At 32.8% G+C, this 25,211-nt stretch overlaps 1 protein-coding gene across 1 annotated transcript; it reads right to left on the reverse strand.

The window, feature by feature from the left end:
- Positions 1–904: 904 nt before the first annotated feature.
- LOC140449143 (sodium channel protein Nach-like) lies at positions 905–24,406 on the reverse strand. Its single transcript, XM_072542292.1, has 9 exons — positions 24,326–24,406; positions 20,164–20,376; positions 18,466–18,649; positions 17,053–17,198; positions 13,959–14,250; positions 10,325–10,508; positions 6,108–6,261; positions 2,231–2,319; positions 905–1,071 (listed from the first exon to the last, which is right to left on the reverse strand). Exons 2-9 carry the CDS (start codon positions 20,337–20,339, stop codon positions 905–907), a joined length of 1,392 nt encoding a protein of 463 aa, XP_072398393.1. The 5' UTR covers positions 20,340–20,376; positions 24,326–24,406.
- Between the last annotated feature and the right edge of the window lie 805 nt (positions 24,407–25,211).

Below are 25,211 nucleotides of genomic sequence, written 5' to 3' on the forward strand. Positions count from 1 at the left end.
TTCTTTATATATATATATATATATATATATATATATATATATATATATATATATATATATATATATATATATATATATATATATATATGTATATATATATGTATATATATATTCGGAAGACATCTTGAATAAAGCCTTATATGGTCAGAATTAACGAAACCTCAATTAAAAATCTGAAATATGCATACGATACACTACCGATAGCCGAATCGCTTCAAGACCTTGTTAATGTAATTGGAAAGTCAGTCAAGAGTACGGTGTCCCACTAAACACGTTCATAACAAAATATATGCTTGCAATAAAATCTGCTCAGAATACCAAAAATGTTAACATACGATCCATCATCAATATGAAATATTTTTAAGGGTTTTATTTTTAGAGTATACCTGGTAAACCATTAAATTCTCCAGCACAACATCTTGCGTTACCTAAATGTATTCCACAAGATCTGGTACATCCACATTCCAGGATTTATTACAAAATTTGTAATTGATGTAATATTTTCACCTCTTACACATCTTCACGTAAAACTACTGAATGCATATTTTGCCTTTTCGGCTGGACAACTTCGAAGAAAACACACAGCAAGTTACAAATGATAAAGAGGAGTCAACCTCGTATAAGAATAGGATTTCCAAATGCACTGGCGTTAGCCATAATTCACAGGGATTACAAGGATTTAATGGTCATGATGATGATTTATTACTCTGCGTAATTTTTTATCTGCAAATTTAAATAATCGAAAAGCATTCTCATCAATATTATTAAACCTCGGTCTGTAGCATTGTGTTTTGTGTCGAGAAGGATAATTATTTTCAATAAAAAAATACCATTCAATACTAACTTTTTATAAATTTTAGTAAATATTAAACATTTAAACAAAAACAATATTTAAATTTAATTCTTATGGTAAAAATGCAAGCATCGGCATTTTCTTAGCAGTTGATACTTTCTTTTTCCTAGGTAACTGGTGATAAAAGTGCAGCATGAGCTGGCCTATCAACATGAATACTTCCACAACACTTATAAAGCTTATTCCCAACATTAGTGATATAAATCCACCAAATGAACCTATAAAATAATATTATAAACTCTCGTCACAAAAAGTATCGTAAAATTTTATATATTTTTTTATTTTAAATAGAAAGAAACTTAAAAGTAAGTATAAATTTGAATATACGTGTATATCCTTTAGGCGTGTAAAAGCCCGTAATATTCCAAAGTTGAAGTCTTTTTTAATCTTGAAAAATACGGCGCGTAATACTTAGGGAGTGCCGACAGAAGTGAATAATTCTAATCTCTTAGATAGGCAGAGTTATATAATATATAACCATAAAACGACACAAACTTGTTCTTGTTAGATCCAAATACATCGGTTGTTCTTGTAAGAGAAGTTTGTCCATAAAATCATTGGTGTAATTTTGTAGAAATTATAAATACCGTCTAGAATTTATGGAATAGTGAAAAAAAAATATGGTCCATTTAATGCGTTTTTATAAACACCACACCACATTGTAAACAAATATTAAATGTTATGATAATTAAGTTCTATTTATATGTCTCATAAAGAAGGATCTTCTTCTAATTCTCCCTGGACGAGAGAGCAAAATTTAACCCTTTATTTCAATGTGTGAACAAACTGGATTTGAGTGTTCGATATTTATTTTGTTTAAAAATTTTTGCCACTGTATCTTTATTTACAATATGTTGTAGCAATGAATCTCATTTAAACCAAAACAGTTTTGAATTTTCTAGAACAGATATCATTACTTTTAACTGGCTGTCCTCATAGACACCCAGTTTTTATCGAAATTGTTAATAATACTTCCATTAGTCGTCTATATATCTTCTATATATCTTATGATGTATATCTATAAGGGTCTCCACAAATTGGTCGCATTGCTCCTGTAGTGATCCTTTCCCAAGTTAACATGCTCCTTTCTAACTTGGTTGTACCGTACTGAATACGTATATACGGTTGCCTTCCATCGATATACATTTTTTGGTTTTCTGTTTTGCGAGACATGCCATTCCATTTTACTTTTATTATTCACTCGCATTATCGCAATCGCATTTTACTTTATATATATATATATATATATATATATATATATATATATATATATATATATATATATATATATATATATATATATATATATATATATATATATATGTATATATATACCTATAATCAAATAAATATAAATACAAATAAAATTCTACTTACTGACCATCTCAAACCATGTTTGTTGTAAATCAATTTTAAAAGAATTTCCGGAGTTTGTATTAAAAAATATATGAACATAGGTCTGATTTCTAAAAAACAATATATCGACATAAATCTAAGTATGTGTATTAATTTGAAGGAACAGAGTTAAATTTTAATTTTTTCTGGTATGTTTTGATTAACTACACAGTATCTCATTTTGAAGCTGTATAAAAAGAAAAATTACAAACTAGAATAGAAGTATGTACTAAAAAAACAAATCGTATAATTTATTATTAATGCGGCATTAAAGAGCTTCAAAACAACATCTTATTTGACTTCCAAGGCTATTACAATATCTTGGATTGATTCCTTTCCTCCCTTGGAGTTCACACATCCGAAAGTATTACTTTATATTTCTTTTATAAAACAGACGAGCCGATAAACTATAGGCGCAGTTCCTGGTATAATATGGATTTATTTATAATGGCTCTGTTTTAGTTTTTGTTAAATCACCTTATAAGAATATAAATATAAGATGAATATATAATAGTTTCTAAACATTTGACATCTGGATATAACACTTTACCATTCGATATCGGACTTGCAGATTGAGTCTTTGGTTACTCAGAAATTTCCTCATCTTCAAAAAGACTGCTCTTGATTGCTCTATTCTTGAGCGAAGTTCTGATTTCGGATTCAGATCTTCCGTAATCCAGACTCCTAAGTATTTCATTTTGTCCACTTGCTTAATATCTTCATTTTTTATCTGGATCCTTGTAATGACTTTGCCTCTCTTACTGATAAGCTTTATATTTATTGTTAAACCAAACTGTTCCCAGTATCACAAATTGTGTTTAGTAACGTCTGCAGGTCTGTCTCACTTTCAGCGATAATGACTTTATCGTCAGCATAACGGATATTATTTATTTTTTCACCATTTATCTTGATCCCTTCTGTACAGTTTTCAAGTGCTTGCGTAAATAACTCTTCGGAATATATATTAAATAGTAATGGTGAAAGTACACAGCCCTGTCTCACTCCTCTACTTATGTGTTGCCCATCCGTGCTATTTCCATCTAATGTTACCACAGCCTGTTTGTTCCAATAGAGATTTCTCACTATGTTAATGTCATTTTTGTCGAGTTCTTTTCTCTTTAGACATTACATGAGAATGTTATGTTTAACTTTGTCGAAAGCTTTCCTATAGTCTCGACATTTTTGGGCAGGAGTTGTGAAACTATACAGAGTTTCCACTGTTCCGAAGCCGTTACGAAAGCCAAACTGTCTATTACTCATATCCGCTTCGCATTTTCTGAATATTCTTGCATGTATAATCTTTAAAAATGTTTTTAATAAGTGTGACGTTAAGCTAATTAATTTATAGTCATAACAGTGTTTGGGGTTCTTGGTTTTTGGTAGCCGAACAAAAGTCGATAGCAGCCATTCTGTAGGTATCTCACCAGATTTGTATATGTTGTGAAAGAGTATAGTTATTGCACTTAAATTGTCTTCGTCTATAAGTTTAATCAGCTCGATATGAACTTCATCTGGCCCAGGGGCTCTGCCAGATTTGGAGTTGTTTATAGCATGTTGGACTTTAATATTATTGGAGCTTCCTCATTATGAATTTGTGTTGGTTCCGTTATTGTGCCCATGAAAAGATTTTCAATATATTTAGTCCATACTTGTTTTATTTCAATTGGGTTATTAATAGGTTTATTGTTTTTGTCAATTAATCGGCTAGGTGTATTTGTTCGTGATTTTCCAGATAATTATTTCACTTTTTTATGTAAATTATAACGAACATGCTTTTTCTGCAATTCTTCCACTTCGATGCACGTTTCCACCATCCACTTTTCCTTAGCCTCTTTTACTTTGTTCCTTATTAATTTATGTTTTTCTCTGTACTTATTTGGGTTTTTGTTTCTATATTTTCTTCTTTGTTCCATGATTTCCAGTATTTCTTGAGTCGTCCAAGGTTTTCGGCTTTCTGTTTTCTTTTGTAGAGTTTCTTTCTGTGTTTTTATAACAGAATCTTTGATTTTGCTCCACATAATGTTCACATTCCCAGTGTTTTTCATTTCTGATGTTAATTTTTTTTTCATGATGGTCATTGTTTTTCTTGGATGCGAAGAGTAGCAAAAGCCGTGATCCAAAAACCCCAACCACTGCCTATGTGTGTTAAAATATGTCTCCGTCTTTTGCCCGCTGCTGTTTGCAAACCCGATAGTAACCTTTCAATAAACGTTGGTCGAAGGTTTCTAACTTCAAAATCTTGTGACATCTTTGTGATAGTATGGCCTTGATTTAGCCAAGTTTCGTCTAAATAGTAGATTTTTTTCCCTGATGGCGATACTCTTCGATTTTTTTCAGGTAATGTCTTCGCAATAAAATATTACCTTCTCTTTCTAAAACATCCTCTTTAACCTAAATACATTTTCTTCCTCTGGTTTCAAATTTTTCAACAGACGTATCCCACTTATCTTCACGTTGTTTGAATTTTTTTAGAATTGTGTGAACACTTCTCGTAGACATTTGAGTCAAATCGCTACATATAGTTACAGCGTCATTGATCAACATATTTTCAAAACGACGGCGTGTTCTTTGACTATTTTCGCCTTCCATATTTGTCAGAACTCTATAAAAGCCTGTTAACCGCTTCAGATCACCTATTGTAGGTACCGATGTCTTGCAATGGGATTTCCCAAACAATTAAATAAGTGATTCTGATGTTAATTTTTTTTTTTCATGATGGTCATTGTTTTTCTTGGATGCGAAGAGTAGCAAAAGCCGTGTTCCAAAAACCCCAACCACTGCCTATGTGTGTTAAAATATGTCTCCGTCTTTTGCCCGCTGCTGTTTGCAAACCCGATAGTAACCTTTCAATAAATGTTGGTCGATGGTTTCTAAGTTCAAAATCTTGTGACATCTTTGTGACAGTATGGCCTTGATTTAGCCAAGTTTCGTCTAAATAGTAGATTTTTCTTCCTTGATGGCGAGTCTTCAAATTTTTTCAGGTAATGTCTCCGCCATAAAATATTACGTTCTCTATCTAAAACATCCTCTTTAACCTAAATACGTTTTCTTCCTCTGGTTTCAATTTTTTCAATAGACGTATCCCACTTATCTTCACGTTATTTGAATTTTTTTTAGAATTGTGTGAACTGTGAACACTTCTCGTAGACATTTGAGTCAAATCGCTACATATAGTTACAGCGTCATTGATCAACATATTTTCAAAACGACGGCGTGTTCTTTGACTATTTTCGCCTTCCATATTTGTCAGAACTCTATAAAAGCCTGTTAACCGCTTCAGATCACCTATTGTAGGTACCGATGTCTTGCAATGGGATTTCCCAAACAATTAAATAAGTGAAATTGTGTTTAGGAGCAAATTAAACCATAATATATTGCTTTATGTTTAGATGTACAGTTTGGGTCAGATAAAATCAATGATTTTCTAAATGACATTGCAGTTTTTAATCCTATAAATTTTCTTTTTTGTCTGATACATGGAAACCTTGAGCTTCTATACTAAATTCATTATTGTATACCTGATATTTATCTAGAGGCAAATTATTGCGGCTCAAGCATTGATGTCAAGCTGCAATCTGGGTAAAAAACATTTTGTCTTGTAATGTATTAAGCTGTAATAAGTTATAGTTTAGATGCAAGCGACTTTTTAACATTTCGACTTTAATATCAACTAAAAACAAAATATACAAACCATACAAAGTAATACGAAGTTTATGACTGTCTTGATCTATCACCACAAAGATAAACTAGGTAGGTATACCTGTCATTGTATAAAATGTAACTCTATTCCTTTAAACTTGACGGTTTGATATATATATATATATATATATATATATATATATATAATACATGCACTTACGGTTCATCTTTTAATGGGGTAACATCTACTGAAACATCATACACTTCGTTTGTGCACGCTGGAAGGCAGTGAGGACAAGTAATAGATTCGTATTTTTCAAAATCCAATGATTCATTATCTTCCTCCCCTACTGGATAATAGTTAGTCCATTTCACTAAATCAAGAAATATTTAAAATACATTTTTTGTTTAGATAACAGAATAAAAAGATAAGATTAACCTTACACTAGTCGAACGGTTATTTCCTTAATGGCCAAAGATATATAATACAAATAGATTGACTGTTACAATACAGGCTTCACCCACTGCGACAGAGAAAACTGACGCAAAGCAGTCCCTGCATCTCTTTCTAATGGGCCGGGTTTATCGACCACGTGACCTAAATGACCAATGGGAAGATTGCGTGGTCGATAAACCCGAGCCATTAAAAAGAGACGCAAGGACTGCTTTGCGCTAGTTTTCTCTATCGCACCGGTATTGCAACAGTTAGTCTATTCGTATTATATGTCTATGACCATGACTGGTCGTAGTATATTCATCATAATGTTTATTTAATTGGCAATCCAGGTTATATTTTGTGTAATTGTGTACACTTCAATTTTATTGTAAATAGTAAAACCATAGAATAATTTGATTTTTACTGAACGTGACTTTATAAACGAGTTGGGGTATAAAACTAGTTCGCATCCGTAGTAGAATACTACACGTGTACCCTGGGTAATGCTAAATGAACTAGCGCAATAGGCAGCGAGACAATCTAGAATCTCTAGATCTCCTGTCAAGAACACATCACGAATATAAGATATGCCTCAAACCAACAATTTAAATGGACCTTCTCAGGACCAAGCGACAAAAGGACTCGGACCAAGCATCCGAATCTACCATTTAAATATAGAAGGTATTAGTAGAAGTAAATGTGAGTACCTCCAAAAGCTACTCATTAAAAAAATATCGACGTGGTCGCAATTCAGGAAACCCATGTAGAAAACGAAGAACAAATTCTCGCTAGAGGAAGAATTCATGGCTATGATTTATTGGGTGCAACTTTCCATCCAGCTTATGAAGTGGCAACCTATGTTCGAAATAAAATAGAAAATGCACACATAATATTCATACAGTTACTATACAAATTGGCGAAATTTGTGGAAAAATTAGATTTTAGTAAATCAAGCAGAAAAGCATGGTATTTACTTAGAAAACTTGGTAGTAGCAGACTCCCAACTAGAGACAAAGTACCAATAGCTCCCAAAGGAGTAGCCTCCCACATTGTAGCAACCTCAAGAGCACCTAGAGATCGTGACCATACCCAAAGTAAAACAAGAACTAACAATACTAAAGTCTGCATGCCCGCCTACATCTGAATACCCTGACGAGTTTACTCCAGAAGAAATTATTTTAGCAATATCAGAAATTAAGACTGGAAAGGCACCCGTCTCCGATAAAATCCATCCAGAATTTTTACTCCACTATGGCAAATGTGCTAGGAAATGCCTGGCTGATTTCTATAGGCAAATGATCAGCCCCAAAACTACCGACCGATTGCACTGCTGAGGTGTCTATAAAATATTGGAACACTTAATTTACAACAGAATTAGTAGAAACACATTTGAATTGATACCTATTGAGCAAGCAGGGTTCAGACCTAACCGCAGCTACACAGATCAGATCCTATCCCTAACAACACATATTGAAGCAGGTTTTCAAAGAAAGGAAAAAACATCCGTTGCTTTCATTGACCTATCAGCTGCATACGATACTATCTGTATGAACATTAAGTTTTAAAGAACACCTACAAAGAACGGTAGCAAAACTGAAAGCCTCCGTACCCAGATCATCCGTTCTCGGACTTATATACTCGGTGGCTGAATATGCTTCCCTAGTATGGCTCAATAGCAAACACACGAAGATTATTGACACCCAATTAAACCAGACAATGCGAATGACCTCAGGTACAATTAGATTCATACCGAACTACTGGCTTCCCATTCTGAATCACATTTCACCACCGAAACTGCGAAGAAGTCATTCTCTTCTCAGAGAATATCGAAAAATCGAGGCTAAAGCTGGATTTATAGTTTGACGCACTGTAAACGTAGACGCACTGGAAAAAGATCAATATAGAATTTTGTGTACTCTTATTTATAAATGAACGTAAACGTATGACGGAACGTAAGTGAAACGCACTGCAACAGAAGAGTTGGCCAACATTCATCCTTTACAGTGCGTTACTTGCGTTTGGCCAATCAAAAGGAAGAATTTTGTGATGTCACCATTTTGTAAAGTTGTTTATCAACATATTCGAATTTTGATTTTGTTGATTATTTGTTACAATGAACATTAAGAATTTATAAAACAATAATAATAAATAATGAAAGGGTATTATAGTATTATGTTTACCAACTCAAGCCACTGTTTCTACTTATGCGAAAAAATTCCACTTCTTCGATTTATAAATTGAAATAATATTTACAGTCCGTTTGTTACGTCTGCAATGCGTCTACGTCTACAGTCCGTCAAACTATAAATCCAGCTTAACCATCAACTACCCATCTACCATGATAAACTTGATATCGAAATAAACAGACTGCGCTCTAGATATCCTTCATTGCTAAGAGCTAGGAACATTTCAACCTCACCAACGCTTGGAGAAGACAATGGGAGAGCGACTCACCACAGGAGGCACACTAAATGGCCTGTATCGATCAGAAACCGCCAGGATTTGAACTGACCTGCAATACATGGAGAACGCTAAACAGAATAATAACAAGCAGCGGCAGATGTGCTGACAGCTTATATAAATGGAGAAAAACCCTTACTCCTGAGTGTGATTGTGACGCGCAACGACAGACCATTCGTCACATTGTTTAAGAATGCCCCGTAATCAAATATTTAATTACAATCAAATACGTCACAGCAGCTGTCAAAATTATTAAAAATTGCTTATTATTATTATTGATTTGTAAATAAAAACATGAAATTAACATCAGAAAGAGTTTAATTATGGTTTATTTTAAATTAAAACACAAAATAATAAAATTGAATAAAATAAATCCGTCAACATAACCTCTAAATGTGACGTATTTGATTTTAATTAAATATTTGATTACAATCAAGTTTTGATTAGCGTTAGAACAATCGGCCCTAAATGTAACGTTTTATATTGATTTTTAATTATGTGTTCTTATTGTATGCCGTAAGATAAATAAATAAATACAAACGAGTTCATAATATCAAACATCTACTTGTTTTTCCAATAATTTCTTAGAATACTTTACCCAATTTTGAATTTTGAAGTTGACTTCCCATACATTCGAGAGGTAAATTTTGTCCGTTTATGATAAGAACTGATTTCAGTGTCTGTCAAAGCTAGAAATTGTTGAAGAGATTTTCATGAAATATTCAATTAATGTAATATAACAAAAGATATGTTTTACTGATAGAAATTTGTAAATCTCCACATAAGCCTATATTTCTACCTATAGGTACATAATCGAAGACTCACCCGACTGAATTGTGGTTTATTTAATACAACTTTTTCATAATTTACCTTAATATTTCTGGACGTATTTTACTATCGAATCGTTAAAATACCGCTTGCTTAAATTAATTTACAAAATAGGTCTCTTACTAGCGCTACTTGTATAATGTGAATGGCTTCCTACAACTTCGTCATTATTTTTTCCTATTGGGACAAAACTGTAAATTCAAACATTTTCAAAAAATTCATAAGTATTTCTTATAATTATATCTTGATGCTGTAAAAAAATTAACAAAATCCTATGTTTGGTTTTTCCGCTTTATACTTGGAAAAAAGTAGTTTTTTTAAGTTTTTTCAAAAACGAAAACATGAAGTTTGCTTAAAAGTTCTCAAAATACTTCTAGTCATCACATATACCTTCTCAAATTTTTTCAAATTTTTTGAATTTGGATTTTGTCTTTTGGGGGGTGCAGATCAACCTTAAACCTTATCATATTCATATAATGAATTGACTTTAAGTTTATTAAAATCATCTTAGTATCATTGTATTATTGTAATTACTTCTAGATAAATGTTATTTTTGCCATAATACCACAGAAATATACGAATAGGTTGACTTTGCCGATTACAATAATTGTCCCCAAAGTGTTATAATAAATGTGTGTGGAGGGAGGTTAGGCTTCGAACTGTGTTTATTAGCCACATATCATATTTACATTATAATAAATGTAGGTTCTTACTTTTAAACTTATTCAAGCACGGTAAATCGATTAATGAACAATAATTGGAAACGTTTAAAGGCTGCGAAAATGGTACACATCGACAAAGTGCCTGCATGGTTTCCACTTTACACAGTGCTAAGCAATCGCTGTGTCTATAGGTACCAAATTTAGTATCCATTTCGTCACTAAAAATGCACTTTCTCTAAAAAATAGAAAAAAATTAAAAAGACAATGAAATAAAAAATGCTAGAAAAAAAAATAAAGTTGTATCTAAAAGCCATGTTTTAGACATATAAAAACAATTATTTTTGAATGGTAATTATCATTTGCTTCTACTGCAAATACAATAATAATTGGTAATTTATATACGATATTATAATGTAAACAAAATAAAAAGAACACCAATTGCTGTAACCGGAATGAGGAGGTAGGAATTTTTTTTATTTAGCTTTACGTGTCTCGACAGCGTAATTCACTGATACAGGTACAATTTCATTACATTAAATTACAAGAATATACAGTAACAATACAATCGATAAAAAAATACATTAAATATTGGTACAATTATTAATTACCACATTCTAAACTACGTTTCTTCTTCCAAATTTGCTGGTAAAGTCTGACGAGATGAGAAAATTTGGTGGGTTTCGACTCAAAATATTCTTTTTTCTGTTGTTGTTGAAATAGGGACAGTCTACGAGAATATGTTTAACAGATAGAATATTACTACAGTGTGTACGTGTAGGTAGATCTTGGGAAGTCATTAAATGTTTACGAGTTAGTATTGTATGGCCGATTCTAAGTCGGTGAATTAAGATTTTGTTTTTTCGTGTCATGGAAAGAAACTCAAGCTTTTTAACGGTGGGATGGATATCACAAAGCTTGGAAGGGTTTTTATTCCAGTGATCTTGCCAAGACATTTATGTGATATTTTTAAAATACGACTGTAAATCTGTATGTAACTCTATGTTTTCAGTCTCCATATTAGAAGATGCGGTTGTATTGAAAATGGGTCGACTAGTTCGTTACCAGGGATACCGTGGCATAGATTGAAGTTTAATAGTAGAAAGAGAGTTTAAAAGGTAATTACTTAGTAATGTATAGGCTGAGATTCGAGACGAATATTTTAAAAGGAGTTGCCGCGACGTAGCCAGAGGGGAAGTTCATTAGCTTCTCTGTATAAATTTTCTGCGGGGCTTGACCTGAAGGCTCCAAGGCAGATTCGAAGTGCAATATTGTGTACAGAATTAAGAAATTTTAAATCTGATGGGCTAGCTAACATATAAATAAAACTGCAATAGTCTATTTTAGAACGAATAAGACATCTATAAACCTCTGTACCCCGATAATGATTGGACAGAGTTTTTAATATGTTAAGATTTGTTATACACTTAGTTTTGAGATCTTTTAAATTCCATTTTCAAGTAAGTTTACTGTCGAATGTGAGTCCTAAAATCCGTATACTCTTTATTGCTGGTAAACAAGTACCATTTATGGTAATTTCAGGATTTATAGTACTAGCTGTCCTGCGAGAAAACTTAATGATTTTTGTCTTCTCAACAGAAAGGTTATTTAAATTAAATTACTGAAGTCCATGCATGCAATTGGTCAGTAGCATTCTGAGGCATGTTGCAAGTGGCAACAGTGTCTTTGCCTCGGCAGAAAATTATTAAATCATCTGCGTAGAGTGCAATGACTGGAAGCTCAATTTTTTTACATATGTCGTTTAAAACAAGTATAAAGAGTACGACTCAATACCTACCCTTGGGGAACGCCATTAATTTGTTTGAAAGTCCTAGAGATTTTGCCATTTTCTCTTACGTTAAAGGTGCTATTTGTTAGAAATTGATCAGTAAATGAAGATATACTTCTGATATACTATTTTCCTCGAGTTTAGCTATAATAAGAGGCCTCTACAGAGTATCGAATGCTTTTCAATATCAAACGAAACAGCTATTACGTCTTGTTTGTATTGGAATGCGTTGATGTTTGGAGGACTGCTAGATTGTTTGCTGTGCTTCGATGTGATCTAAAACCTTATTGTGCCAAATTTATTATTTTATATTTTTCTATAAGGAGGAAATATATATAAAATGATCAATAAAAAGAGCCTTTTATTGATCATTTTCTTCATAAGTTTGCACATTGTACCGGGTGGTCCAATAAGCCGATCTCTCGGCTATATATCAGAAACTATGCATGTTATAATTTTAGCAGAAAAAATTCCTTAGTAAAAGTGGCGAAGAGAAATCGCTGGAAATAACTTTCAAGTTTCTGGGTTAACCTCTAGGGGGCGTAACCTGTGAAGAAAAATTTGGAAACCAGTTTTTTGTGAAATATGCCCAATTATACCAAGTGTTAAATAAGTAAACTAGAAAGAGGCCTAAATTCCGCAAAACGTTGTTCAAGTACTTTTTTTATTTTTTCAATTAAAGGGTGGGGGAGGGCGAGAAAGTATTTGTGGATAAATAAAAACCAAAATTTGTTTTTCTTCAAAATGTTTAATGGAAACACCTATTTATTGTAAATTATAATGGAACTAGATTAAATTCGTAACAAAATGGCGCAAACCGCATGTTGATAGCTTTTGTCGAACTCGAGATATTAATAAAAACGCATAAAAACGTTTTGACTGCCGTCAATAAATAAACAATATGAACTCCCCGTCAAATTCATTGTCGTAGCCTACTTAGTTTCTAAAAAAAAACTATTTTTAATCATATGAAATAACAATGGTCAAAATAGGTATCCACATTAAGATTCTTCTGCTATAAAACAATTTGAAATTACCTACTGACTTATTTTTAAATTTAATTTATAATACAGGGTGAGTCAATACTATACTTACTTATGTTTATGCGTTTTTATTCATATCTCCAGTTCGACAAAAGCTATTAACATGCGTTTTGCGCCATTTTGTTACGAATTTAATCCAGTTCCATTATAATTTACAATAAATAGATGTTTCCATTAAACATTTGAAAGAAAAACAAATTTTAATTTTTTCTATTCGAAAGTACCCTCTACCTATGACAATTAAATCTAAATGCAATTATTTTATAGTAGATGTAAATTAATTCATCCACACTTTTTCTAATGACACTAGTTTCGTTAAAATCGGTCGTAAAACCAAAGTTATAGGTATTTATCCATGAATACTTTCTCACTCTCCTCCACCTTTTATTTGAAAAAATAAAAAAAGTACTTGAACAAGTTTGTGCAGAATTTAGGCCTCTTTCTAGTTTACTTATTTAACACTTGGTATAATTTGGGCATATTTCCCAAAAAACTGGTTTTCCAAGTTCTGAGGTTCCTCCTGAGGTTCCAGTGATGACAGGGAATTTATACTCACTGTGTCTGCTGTGTCAGACCGAAAATCTTGTTTAAGTTTTTTTGATACTACCATTACTATTTTCAAGAAAACTTATGAACTTGTCTACAGAAGTGGAAAAAAAGTGTGATGACTTACTAAAACAGTCTTTTATTGCTTCTTTTCGTTTCAATTTCCACTCGGAAATATCGTTCTCACACAAAACTTTGATCTAGTTCTTAATATTGTTCTCACAGATCAACATTAAAAATTAAATATTTTGTATAATCATACATATTTGTTTTACTGTCATTAACCTTTATGTAATATACATTTACTTACCATTTTTGGCTGTAATATTTGAATAGAACTCTCAGCACCTACGACCCTAACATCCATACTGATAAAAGTTTCCGTGCCGTAATTAACCAGGACCTCGGTTAAATCGCCACTTGATTTATCAGGAAAATCATAAGAGTTAAAAATATATACTAAATATCCCTTGATTTCGGTTGTAGTTACAAAATAGTCGTCTATGGTGTTGTGAAGAGCAAACTGCAAACCATTTTCAATTCCAGCACCAAGTCCTTGTTCGATTTTTACTGATGTCTGGTTTTTATTTAATTTACGAAATCTGTAACATGTATTGATAAAATTAATAAAATAGGTAACATATTCCAACAAATACATCTGATGACTTTTAATCAGGTTTTTTGTAAAATAGACTAAAATATTTAAGGTGAATTTTTAAATTTTATTTTATTAAAAAAAAATCATTTTATAGTTCCGGTGTTCTATATTTCAAAGCAATCTTCTTCTATCTGATGTTGGCAACCACATTGACTCATCTTATTCTATTCACAGCAGCTAGAAATAGATCAGTTGACGTAAGACCTTTCCATTTCCTAAGATTGGCCGGTCCGAATATACGTCTGTGTTCAGGGCCTCTCTTTAAAGTAATAATTCTTAGTAATTGCTAGTTGTTTTATCAAAAAGTGTAAGATTTTGAGGATGATTTTGTAATGGTACATTGTCTTTGGGGGTTATAAGCTACGGTATACGATGTGGTAAGGCCGTAATCTTCTGTTCCTCATTGATGATTATCATTGTCAATCAGACTTTTGTCGTATCACCTTTAATTTCAGATTACAGTCTATAAACTCTAAAAATAATTCATACCTCTTGGGCCTTTAAACCCATGTTAACCAATGATCCCTAAACATTATTTATGGAATCGTTAAAGTAGATTGGAGGATGTTTGGGCTGCGTAGTAGAGGTAAGTAATATCTTTTGTTTGAGACGTTTGGGTGTATGGATGTCTGTTTGTTATGGATGGAGCGGATACTTTTGGTAAAGATACTTTCATCATCATTATCAACATCCAGCCCTTTGCGTCCACTGCTGGATATAGGCCTCCCTCATTTTTGTACATTGTGCTCTATCTTGAGCACTTTTCATCCAATTTCTTGACATTTTCTTGACATCGTCAGTCCAACGAGTAGGAGGTCTTCCTCTACTTCTTTTGTCTAACCTCGGCCTCCGCTCAAGCAAACTCTTCGTCCACCTTTCATCACTAATTCGGGCGACGTGTCCGGCCCAGTTCCATTTCAGTGTGGCAATTTGGGAAATTACATCGGTAACTTCTGTCTAACTCGGTCACGAAGCGATATACTCAGAATTGACCTATCCATTTTCCTCTGAGCTATTTGCAGCGTTTTAGAAGTTGTAGCTGTCAATGTCAAAGTTTCGGCACCATAGGTCATCACCGGCGACACACATTGGTCAAATGTTTTACGTTTTAAAGAAATTGGTATATCGCTTTTAAAGACAGGCTACCCATGTTAGGTTTATTCTTCTTCGGAGTTCGCACGTTTGGTTATCTCTTGTGATCTTTATTTCGTGTCCGTATTTATATTTATATTTTTTGTATATGTATTTTTCCACCAGCTCTACTTCGTTGTCTCCAATATTGATATTTCTGCTAGGTAATAGGTTGCTTTCTCTTCCGAGTTAAGTTTTTTACAAGCATATTCTAGTACTCCGGTAAACAGTTTAAGCTTAAGCGATAAGGTATCACCCTGTCGGACTCCTCTGCCGATTGGGATATGATCCGTGTTTTTATGTAGTTTCATCGACATAGTTGCGTTCTTGTATGTATTGTAAATTAACCTTGTATATCAGTAGTCAATGCGGCATGCTTGTAGTGCTTTCAGGATTTTGTCATATTCTACCATGTGAAAGACTTTATAGAAATCTACAAAAGCCAGAACGAGTGGTCGATTGTATTCGATAGTCTTTTCTATTACCGTTTTAATGCTCTTTTAGGTGATAATTTGTTCCAAATCCGGTACGAAATCCCGCTTGCTCTATTGGCTGGTAGAAATCAAGTTTTTTCTCAAGACGATTCGTTACTATTGTTGTAAGGAGTTAATATAATTACCTCAGCATTGTGCCATTTGTCGGGTATATTACTGACCAAAAGGCACATGTTAAAAAGGTTTTTTATTTTCTAAAGTAAGCAAATGCCTCCGATTTTGATTGCAGCAGTAACTATACAATCTTCGCCTGGAGATTTGCTATTCTTAGCTTTTCTTAGGGCTACTTTTATTTTGTCTATTGTGATTTCCGGTAGTAGTTCTGATCCTTGGTTGACAATGCCCTTATTCCTTGTTAATATTCCTGGTACTTGATGTTCTTTGCTATTTGCTTTGTGTTGGCTTATGTATAGCAATTTGTAGAAGTCTTCAAGTAATTTAAGCATTTCCTCTCTGTTGGTTGTAAGACGACCATTTCTATCTTTAATCTTCATTATATGCATTGTCTCCGTTCTTAATCTTTTTCTCAATACTTTCATACTTCTATTGATCTCAATGGTATGTTCGATTTGTTCTTGATTGTATTTTCGAGTGTCTTGTCTAACATCTTTGGATATTTCTTAATGTAATTTTTGTAGTTCGTCGGCTTTACTTTCCGTCTCGCTTCTCATTTCTATTCTTTTCTGCATTAATTGCCTGGTCTTTGGCTAATCTTCTCTTCTTTTTGAGTTCTAGGACAGAATTTGTTATGACTTTCCAGTAAGGCATGTGTTAATTTATTATTTAAATCGTTTATATTATTTTCTGTTTCAGGACTACTAAGTATGTCGGAAATACATCGCTGAAAACTATCTACATCTGATGGTTTCATCCATGGTTTTGATTTGTTCTTCTTTTTAATCATCTAATACCTATCCTTCTTTAAGCTTATTTCTATTTTACCACGTACCAAAATCCACTTACCTAATTGAAATCAACTTTAAAACCGTGAGTTACTACATCAGCTGTTAAAAAAGTTTTACAGAATTCTCAACATTAAATAAATGAAGAAAGGAAGAAATGCAGCAATGACAAATAAAGAAACTTACAAATAATCGCAATACAAATATTTATGTACTTACAATTTCATTCTCTTAGAAATTCGAATATAATTAAAAACGCAACAAGGTCCATCGAATGTCATTCTGACTCTCATATATTCAGCGCAATTAGTTTCGGTTCCTTGCCAAACACATTTTGCCAGCATCTCGTCACAGGTTGGTGCTAACTAAAATTGAAAGTATACTCGTAGGACGGTATATTGAATTGAAGGTATTGAAGGCGAGGAGAAAAGGAAATCAAGTTGGACATCAGAAAGTAAAGTGGTGGAAGTTAAATATAAAGGACAAGTCTTCAAGAACAGAGTGCTAAAAGAGATTGAGGAAAAAAATACGGCAAATGACTGGTGAGAAGCCAACAGTTGTGGTACGAGTGGGAGAGGAAGTGCTACGAAAAACATGTGGTTAAGGGCCTCATAGGGATAAAGAAACTTAAGAAAATGATAAAGTACAACATAGAAGAAAGAAAAACAGACTAGAAATAGGTATGAGAGGTCTAAAAGAGAGGAAAATAAGAAATTATACAAGATAGCAAAGAGGGACGCAAAGCACGCTGTAGCGCTTTTATATATATATATATATATATATATATATATATATATATATATATATATATATATATATATATATATATGTATACTGAAAAAGCGATAAACGCTTGTCATCAACGCTGATCAAATAGAATACAAAACTCAAATATTTGGGTGTGCAGCGGAAGATAGGACAAAGAAGTACTCTTTTTAGTAAACCAAGCTTTCGCAAATCTTTATTTGCATCATCAGGGTGCTACAATAAACAAAATTAGTACAAAATACAGAAAAAGAATTATTTTGCATCTTAAACTAATTGAGGTTAGTTGTCGTGATGTTTATCAAATGAAATGAGCAACTCATTTGACCCCTACAAATGATGGCGAAAATTTTGGATAGTTTTTTAGAGGTCGTAAAGATGTATTACCAGTAAAACTACCTTTTATTTACAAAGCATATTAGAAGTAGTTAAATAAGAGGTTTGCATTTGAATAAAAACCGATTTCTCGTATCTCAAATCTTGCTCTCATCTCAAAGCAAAATATCGCTCGCTCCACGGCTCGTATCTCAAAACACTCGAATATTAGGGCGCTCGTATATCGAGGTACCGCTGTATATACATTTTTGATGTCTCGAACCAGTCTGATTGGTACACCTGGTATACAATGACAATTTACCCGTCTAGCAACAATAGTATTACAGCGATATTACTTAAGAATAAGGCTATAACATATTAAAAAAATCACTTAAATCGGGCAACAGGTTTAGGAAATTCGAAGACATCAAAAATGTCCCATTTTTAAGGTACTGCATTAATTTTGCTGCTTAGTGTATATGTATATTATAATCCTGAAACAATGCTTGGACAATATTTATTGTTAGAAAATTTGAACTGTTATACTAGTACCTCCACAATTCTATATGTAAAATCGCTTGGCAAGGTCAGATTATCATATTTCTCCAAAAACAGTTGAAAGTTTAACAGCTCGTCCTCATTGTTTATATTAAAATCGTACAGATTCGCAATCATTTTAATTGCATCAAGAATATCTTCCTTAGACTGAAAGTTTTTATTAGACCGGGAACTGTTTCTGCAATAACAAAAAAAATTTTATATTTATAGGAGAGCAAATATTTTTAATTTAACAATATAAAAATATTACTTTACTTATAAGTGGGCCACAGTGAATCTTTTTTTTTTCTAACTCATAATTATCTCGAAATATCAGGTTGTATAAAATGTATTATAGTTCAAAATAAAACGTAGGGAAAGATACACTGTGACCCCAGGAGTACTTTAGATCAGTGCATGGCTAACAGGGATTAGTCTGGGGTACATTGGATTTAAAGAATAAAATATCGTAGGTACAATATGTTTGTTTCATTCGTATAACTCTTTTATTTGTTCTGTAAAATTCTCAAAACAAAAACAACTTGTGGCATGAAAAATGTTTTGATAGATTTTCTAAGAAAACTAGCTTCAACCTCATTGTTTTCTCTCCTATAACTCTAGTCGCATAATAAATTTTTGTCCCCTTTAAATCAAATTCGACTAAAATAAAACTATCTCCCTTGACAGACTTTCCAGTGCACTCAATTTTTTGGAATCTACTACTTCATAATCATCTTCTTCCTCAAACCAATATTCTTCTTCAGAGTACGCACTATTTCGATCGTTGCTGTTGCCTTTTTTATAATTTATTCTCTTCTATTTATTCTTTGTTTAGTATATTCGTTACTATAATCGATTTTCCTTTACATCTTCTCTTACCTCTTTTTCTTGGTTCTGCTTTAGGTAACCCTCGAAACTCAAACGAACTCACGAGCCCCTTTTCAAAATTTGAGGATGTGTTTATTATTAACATATACATCTGGGTGCTTCTTCTGGTCAATTACAAATGAATTGCCAATGATTTTGGCTATACAGGCAATTTTAAATGGCCCAAATATGACGACATCCAGAGGCTACAGATTCGAGTTGAATGATTGACTGTTAGTAGACTGTCGAAATATCGCAGGTTAATATAAAATTTCATTAAAATTATAAAATCAAAATTTTTGCATTTAGGTACGTGTTCCTCCACTCCAATTCAAAAAATTTATTTAAAAAAGTTGTGCAGATTATTATTACTAAAATATTTTGGCACCAAATTTATCCGGTTCCAAGCGAGTTATGGATTTATCTAAAAACTAAAGCACATTTGGGGGTTAACCGCTCGCCATAAAATTAATTTAAATAATACGGAAATTTATTTAACTAAGTATTAATCAAAATAAAGGCTTTAAATGGGAATTAAAAACAATTTTATGTATTTATTTTCATCAAAACATTTTTTGATATTATTTGACAAAAAAAATTCAGCCTTGGTTATACATTTTTTTTAAAATCGGTGGTGTAAAACCTATTTTCGTTTGAAACTTTGTTCAATTACCTATTCGTAAATTACCTCAAAAATTTGTTCTCCGTGTCAAGAAATTTAAAAAACGAGCAAAAAACCTAATAAATTTACATTGCTAGTCAAAATTAGTGTAAGAAATTTTGAATTATTCAGCTACCGTAAGATTATAGCATTATAGTATTCAGTATTGTTAAAAAGTGGCTTACTTTAACAGTAATTCAGCAAACTGTATGGCTCTGCTCTTACTTATTTTATTTGCGTTACAAATTGCAATACCAGGAAAGTTGATTTTCCGTATTGGTATATCAAAAGTATCAGCAGTTATCAGAACAGGACTCTCTAAATAACTTCCCCACAAATATTGTATTTGTACGCAGCACATAATTAATGTGGTTAAACACAGTGCAGCCCAAAATATCCTACAAGAAAAATTGGATTAAAACAAAACACTCGTCATAAACAAGTTGTTTCATTAATATGTGTATTATTATAAATATTAAATTTATCTTTCACAGATAAGATGATCAGAGTGGCTTCGATTTAGTTAATACTTACCGGATTTCGGAATTAATTACCGTGGTATCCTGGATTATTAATAGGTTACTAAAATTACAGATTTCGTTCAAACGAGTTATGATCAAATTTTATTTAAAAAATGAAAATGACATTATGAAAAGTACTACGAAACCTGATAGAAAATGATATCAAAGACAAACAACCCGAAGAACAAGCGGGATTTAGTGCAGAGAAATAGAGAAACTCATATAGCTTTAATAGATTTGGAAAAAGCATATGACAGTGTACCGATCTCCCAACTATGGATAGAAATGGGTAACTTGAAAATAAACCCAATTCTTATTAACGCCACTCAAAAATATTACGAACAAAACTTTGCGAGAATTAAAATGGGACAAGAAATCACCTCTCCTTTTCAAACAACAAAAGGACTACGACAAGGCTGCTGTCTGTCACCCACCTTATTTAAAATCTATTTGGACAGATCCTTAGTGAAATGGGTAAAAAAATGTAGAAACATGGGAATAACGGTGGAAGAAAACAAGCTATATACACTTTTCTTTGCGGATGACGAGGTAGTAATTGCCGAAGACAGCTACGATCTTAGCTATATGGTAAGAAAACTGCAAGAAGAATATGAGGTGGCAGGTCTAAACATGAATATGACAAAATGTGAATATCTCTCAGTGGGAACAGATGAAATATGTGACCTAGTCTTGGAAGACGACAAAATCAAAGGCGTGCAATCCTGCAAATATTTGGGGGTCATTTTCAACAAGAAGGGAAATAGCGCAGATGAAATCAGGGAAAGAATAAACAAGGGCAGAGCAGCGACCCGTGCCTTAAACTCTCTTCTCTGGCAAAAAACAATTCGACGAGAAACCAAAAAACACATTTACGGTAGTATAGTTCAAAGTATTACACTTTACGGTTCGGAAGTATGGGACGTCACCAAAGCTAATAAAAACAAACTTATGACGACAGAAATGGATTATCTGAGACGAAGCTGCGGTAGATCGAAACTGGAGAGAGTTAGAAACGAACAAATAAGAAACGAAATGAAAATGGAGAGAAATATCAATGATGACATAGAAAGAAAACAATTAATCTGGTTCGGACATGTTAAAAGAATGCCAGAGTACAGATGGCATAGGAGAGTACTGGAATGGATCCCTCCTGAAAGAAGAAAGAGAGGACGACCACGGAGAAGTTGGCGCAACGATATTGATGAAGCAATGGCGGCAAGAGACTTAGAAGAGGCAACTGCATATGACAGAAAAAGATGGAAATTGGGGGCGGAGAAGCGGCGACAGCCGTAATAAATCCGTTATTATATATAAAATGACATTATAGCCTAAGATCCAATATAAGAAAGACTTTCATAGATCTGTTTAATGGATAAAAATTATTTGATAGGTAATTTACACACTGCCTGGGGTGATTGCGGGATGGATTGAATTGAATTTTTGTAAATTGCTAAGGAAAATTTTCAACAACAAATTGAACTTAACTTGAATTCATATTTGCAGGCCATTTTCCGGGATCATCTGAAACCAAGTATATGCTGGAGCTTCCTACACTGCAATCCAGATTAACTGGAACATTAATTGTTCTGTCTTGGTTGGTGGTTTCAGGTTTAGGCGTTTTAGCATCAGCACTCGCGCTATCGCTATTATTGTGATCAAATCCTCCGTCTCTATTCGCAGGAATATTCAATTGTTTGGTACTTTTTTCTATGGTTTGGACTTCGCTTGAAGTTGAAGGTCCTAAATTTATATCCGAGTCTTCTATATTTTCATGTATGTTTTTCATCAAAAATAATTCCAGTGCACCGCTAAGTTTTTTTTTCTCCTCTTATATTTTTCTATATTGAAAGCCTAAAAGTCGTTTTCTTTTTCTTTCGGACATTTTAAAATTATCACTTAAGAACGAAGCCGGGCGAATTTAACAAAATAAATCCAAAAACACTTCAAATAAGTTGTCCAAATAATGTTTCTCCAAATAATATCTAGTTAGCCGTAACGCGTATACGAATAAAATTGTTCTGATCTCGACGTTATTTCGAAATACATTACCTACTGTGCAAAAGAAACGGCTACACTACTATATTTTACAAACAAAATCGTTTATCAAAAGCGTGTCTAACTTGATTGAATTCTCAACTAAGACTGAACATAAGACGTAATAACCCATCTATAAACATAACTGTAGGAACAATATTATAACAAAAACTTTACAACCACTTGCCTAAATTCTTGTAAAGTATCTACGCGTGGAATCCCAAATAACTGAAGTCAGAAAGCCGCCTTGAATTAAAAAGTATTTCCGAAACTGCTTTATGACTGTACCTGCAAAAGGGCGGCAGTTCATACAATAAATAATATTTTTGGTTTCAAGCTCCACTTCAGAAATTGTTCGCAAAATACAGACATTAATAAATTAAACAAACTTTGTTTTTTCAACAAAAAACTCAACTATTTCGGTATTCGATTTCACAGTTTTCACAAATGTTGCTTTAGGAGTTTTCAGTATTTCACCAGTACATGAAAGAAGTGCAGGCTGCATGGGTGCGAGCGGAAAAATAAAGCAATGTTCTAGATTAATTTTCTTTTGCATGCTAACAGCCAGAACTCGTCCAAAGATGTGTCGTTCCATTTTCATCAACACCTTATTTTTATCTTTAGCCATAAGAACTTTTGTGATATTTTGAGAAGCAAAATTGATGATTTTGTTACGTTTTATAGGTTTCTCAAATCTTCCAGGAATTGAAGAGCTATTTGAAGTAAACTCTAATTTTTGTTGACTCTTTCTTTGACATTCACAGGAAAATGGCAACTTCTTGTTGCCGTTTGTAAATATAGCTTTGCGTCGTAGTATTAAACACCTGTTGGTGATCAATTGTATCATCAAATGGATTTATCGTTTCTTTTATTCCCTTTATGATACTATCCAACTTTTTTGTGTCCATTTGAATTTTGCTTTTTTACAAAGATTATTGTCAAACATATAAACAGACAAAGCATATTGTCACCGGCATTATTTAACATATACTCTGAAAACATCTTTAGAGAGGACTTGGATGAACCAGAAGATGGGATTGCTGCCGACGGCCAACTTATAAACAGTATTAGATATGCAGACGATACAGTGTTGCTGGCACATAGTGCGCAGGAGCTCCAAAGGATGATGGATAACGTTGTAGAAACATGTAACAAATACGGCCTAAAACTAAATTGCAAGAAGACAAAAATAATGATCATTAGTAAGTAGTAGGAAGATTCTTTGCAACTTATCTTTAAGTATCAATATACACATAAGAATTCTTAGGTGTTACGTCTTTAGTGTCCTCCTCTATAGAGTAGTAATCTGGAGCCTTACAGAAGATGCCATAAAACGATTAGAGGCATTTGAAATGTGGTGCTACCGACGTTTGTTAAGGGTCTCATATATACACCACAAAAGTAACATAACTATCGTCCGAAGGCTAAGGAAAGACAAAGAAATTATTAACACCGCAAAGAACAGAAAATTGGGTTACTTCGGCCACATCATGCGTAATAATAAATACCGACTTTTACAGTTGATTCTACAAGGCAAGATTGAGAGTAAGAGAGGCCTGGACGTAGAAATATATCCTGACTGGTCAATCTTAGGAAGTGGACTGATCTAACATCAAGCTGTGAATAGAATAAGATGGGTCAATGTGGCCGCCAACATCTCTAGTAGATAGGCACTTTTAGAAGAAGAAATATTGTTATATTTATAGTATTTTAACTAATAGATATGGTACTACTTTGTGCCTAAGTTGTGGGTTTATAAATATTATCTTAAAAATTGAACTTAGCGGCATACCTTTCAAGCAAGGAAATATCGCCGCCAGTAACTCGATTAAATCCATGTATGCTGGTATTATCACAGAAAAATATAAATAACTTTTTTAAAGATTTTTGTGTTTTAGGTCGATTTCCCATCATTTTTTATTACTGATTCCTGCAACATTACAAACAATTAAATATACATTTTTTATATGTACTAGTACTATCCGTCAAACTTCTTACAAAAGAAGAGATATAGAGATATTACAACTAAAACAAAAATAACAATCGTAATGTAATAGTAATAGAGAGGGTTGTGGTTTTGGGTCTACACCCGGGTAGCCGAACCGATTATTTATGTTATACTTCGGAAAAATGAGAATTCTACAATACCTCGCACCACCATATAAAATAATTCTTTTTCCAAATAATAGAAGTAAAGTATCAGTAAATATTAGTTGCCCAAGGCACAGTTGTAACGTGACTAACTTAATTAAATTAAACTCTCTCAAATCAAATATTTATTAAACCAGACCGTGTAGTATAGAAGAGTAATTAATGAAATAGAACCAATAAATTAAACCGGAAATAAAAAAAGTCAATATATGGTAATTATTTCTGTTAATAGTCGTGAATTGCATGTTAACTATATTGGAGTGACTATATGGAGATAAAATCACTTAAACAAAATATCATTTAATAAAAATATAGAAAGACACGCTATAGTAAAATTCACAAAAAAATTTAGCGCTGACCCTTGACAGACAATGTAAATCAAATATCAGGCTGTGTTGTAAAAAAGCACGTGAAGAACTAATCGGTAAAGCGTTTGACAATGTCTCTGCTAAGCAACGAAAAAATTATGTACAATATGTAATATTGTATAAAAGCGCATATTATCGGCACCTTACGGATGTTACTCA

The sequence above is a fragment of the Diabrotica undecimpunctata genome, chromosome 8 (genome assembly GCF_040954645.1).
Source record: "Diabrotica undecimpunctata isolate CICGRU chromosome 8, icDiaUnde3, whole genome shotgun sequence".
In the NCBI taxonomy this organism is placed as follows: Eukaryota; Metazoa; Arthropoda; class Insecta; order Coleoptera; family Chrysomelidae; genus Diabrotica; species Diabrotica undecimpunctata.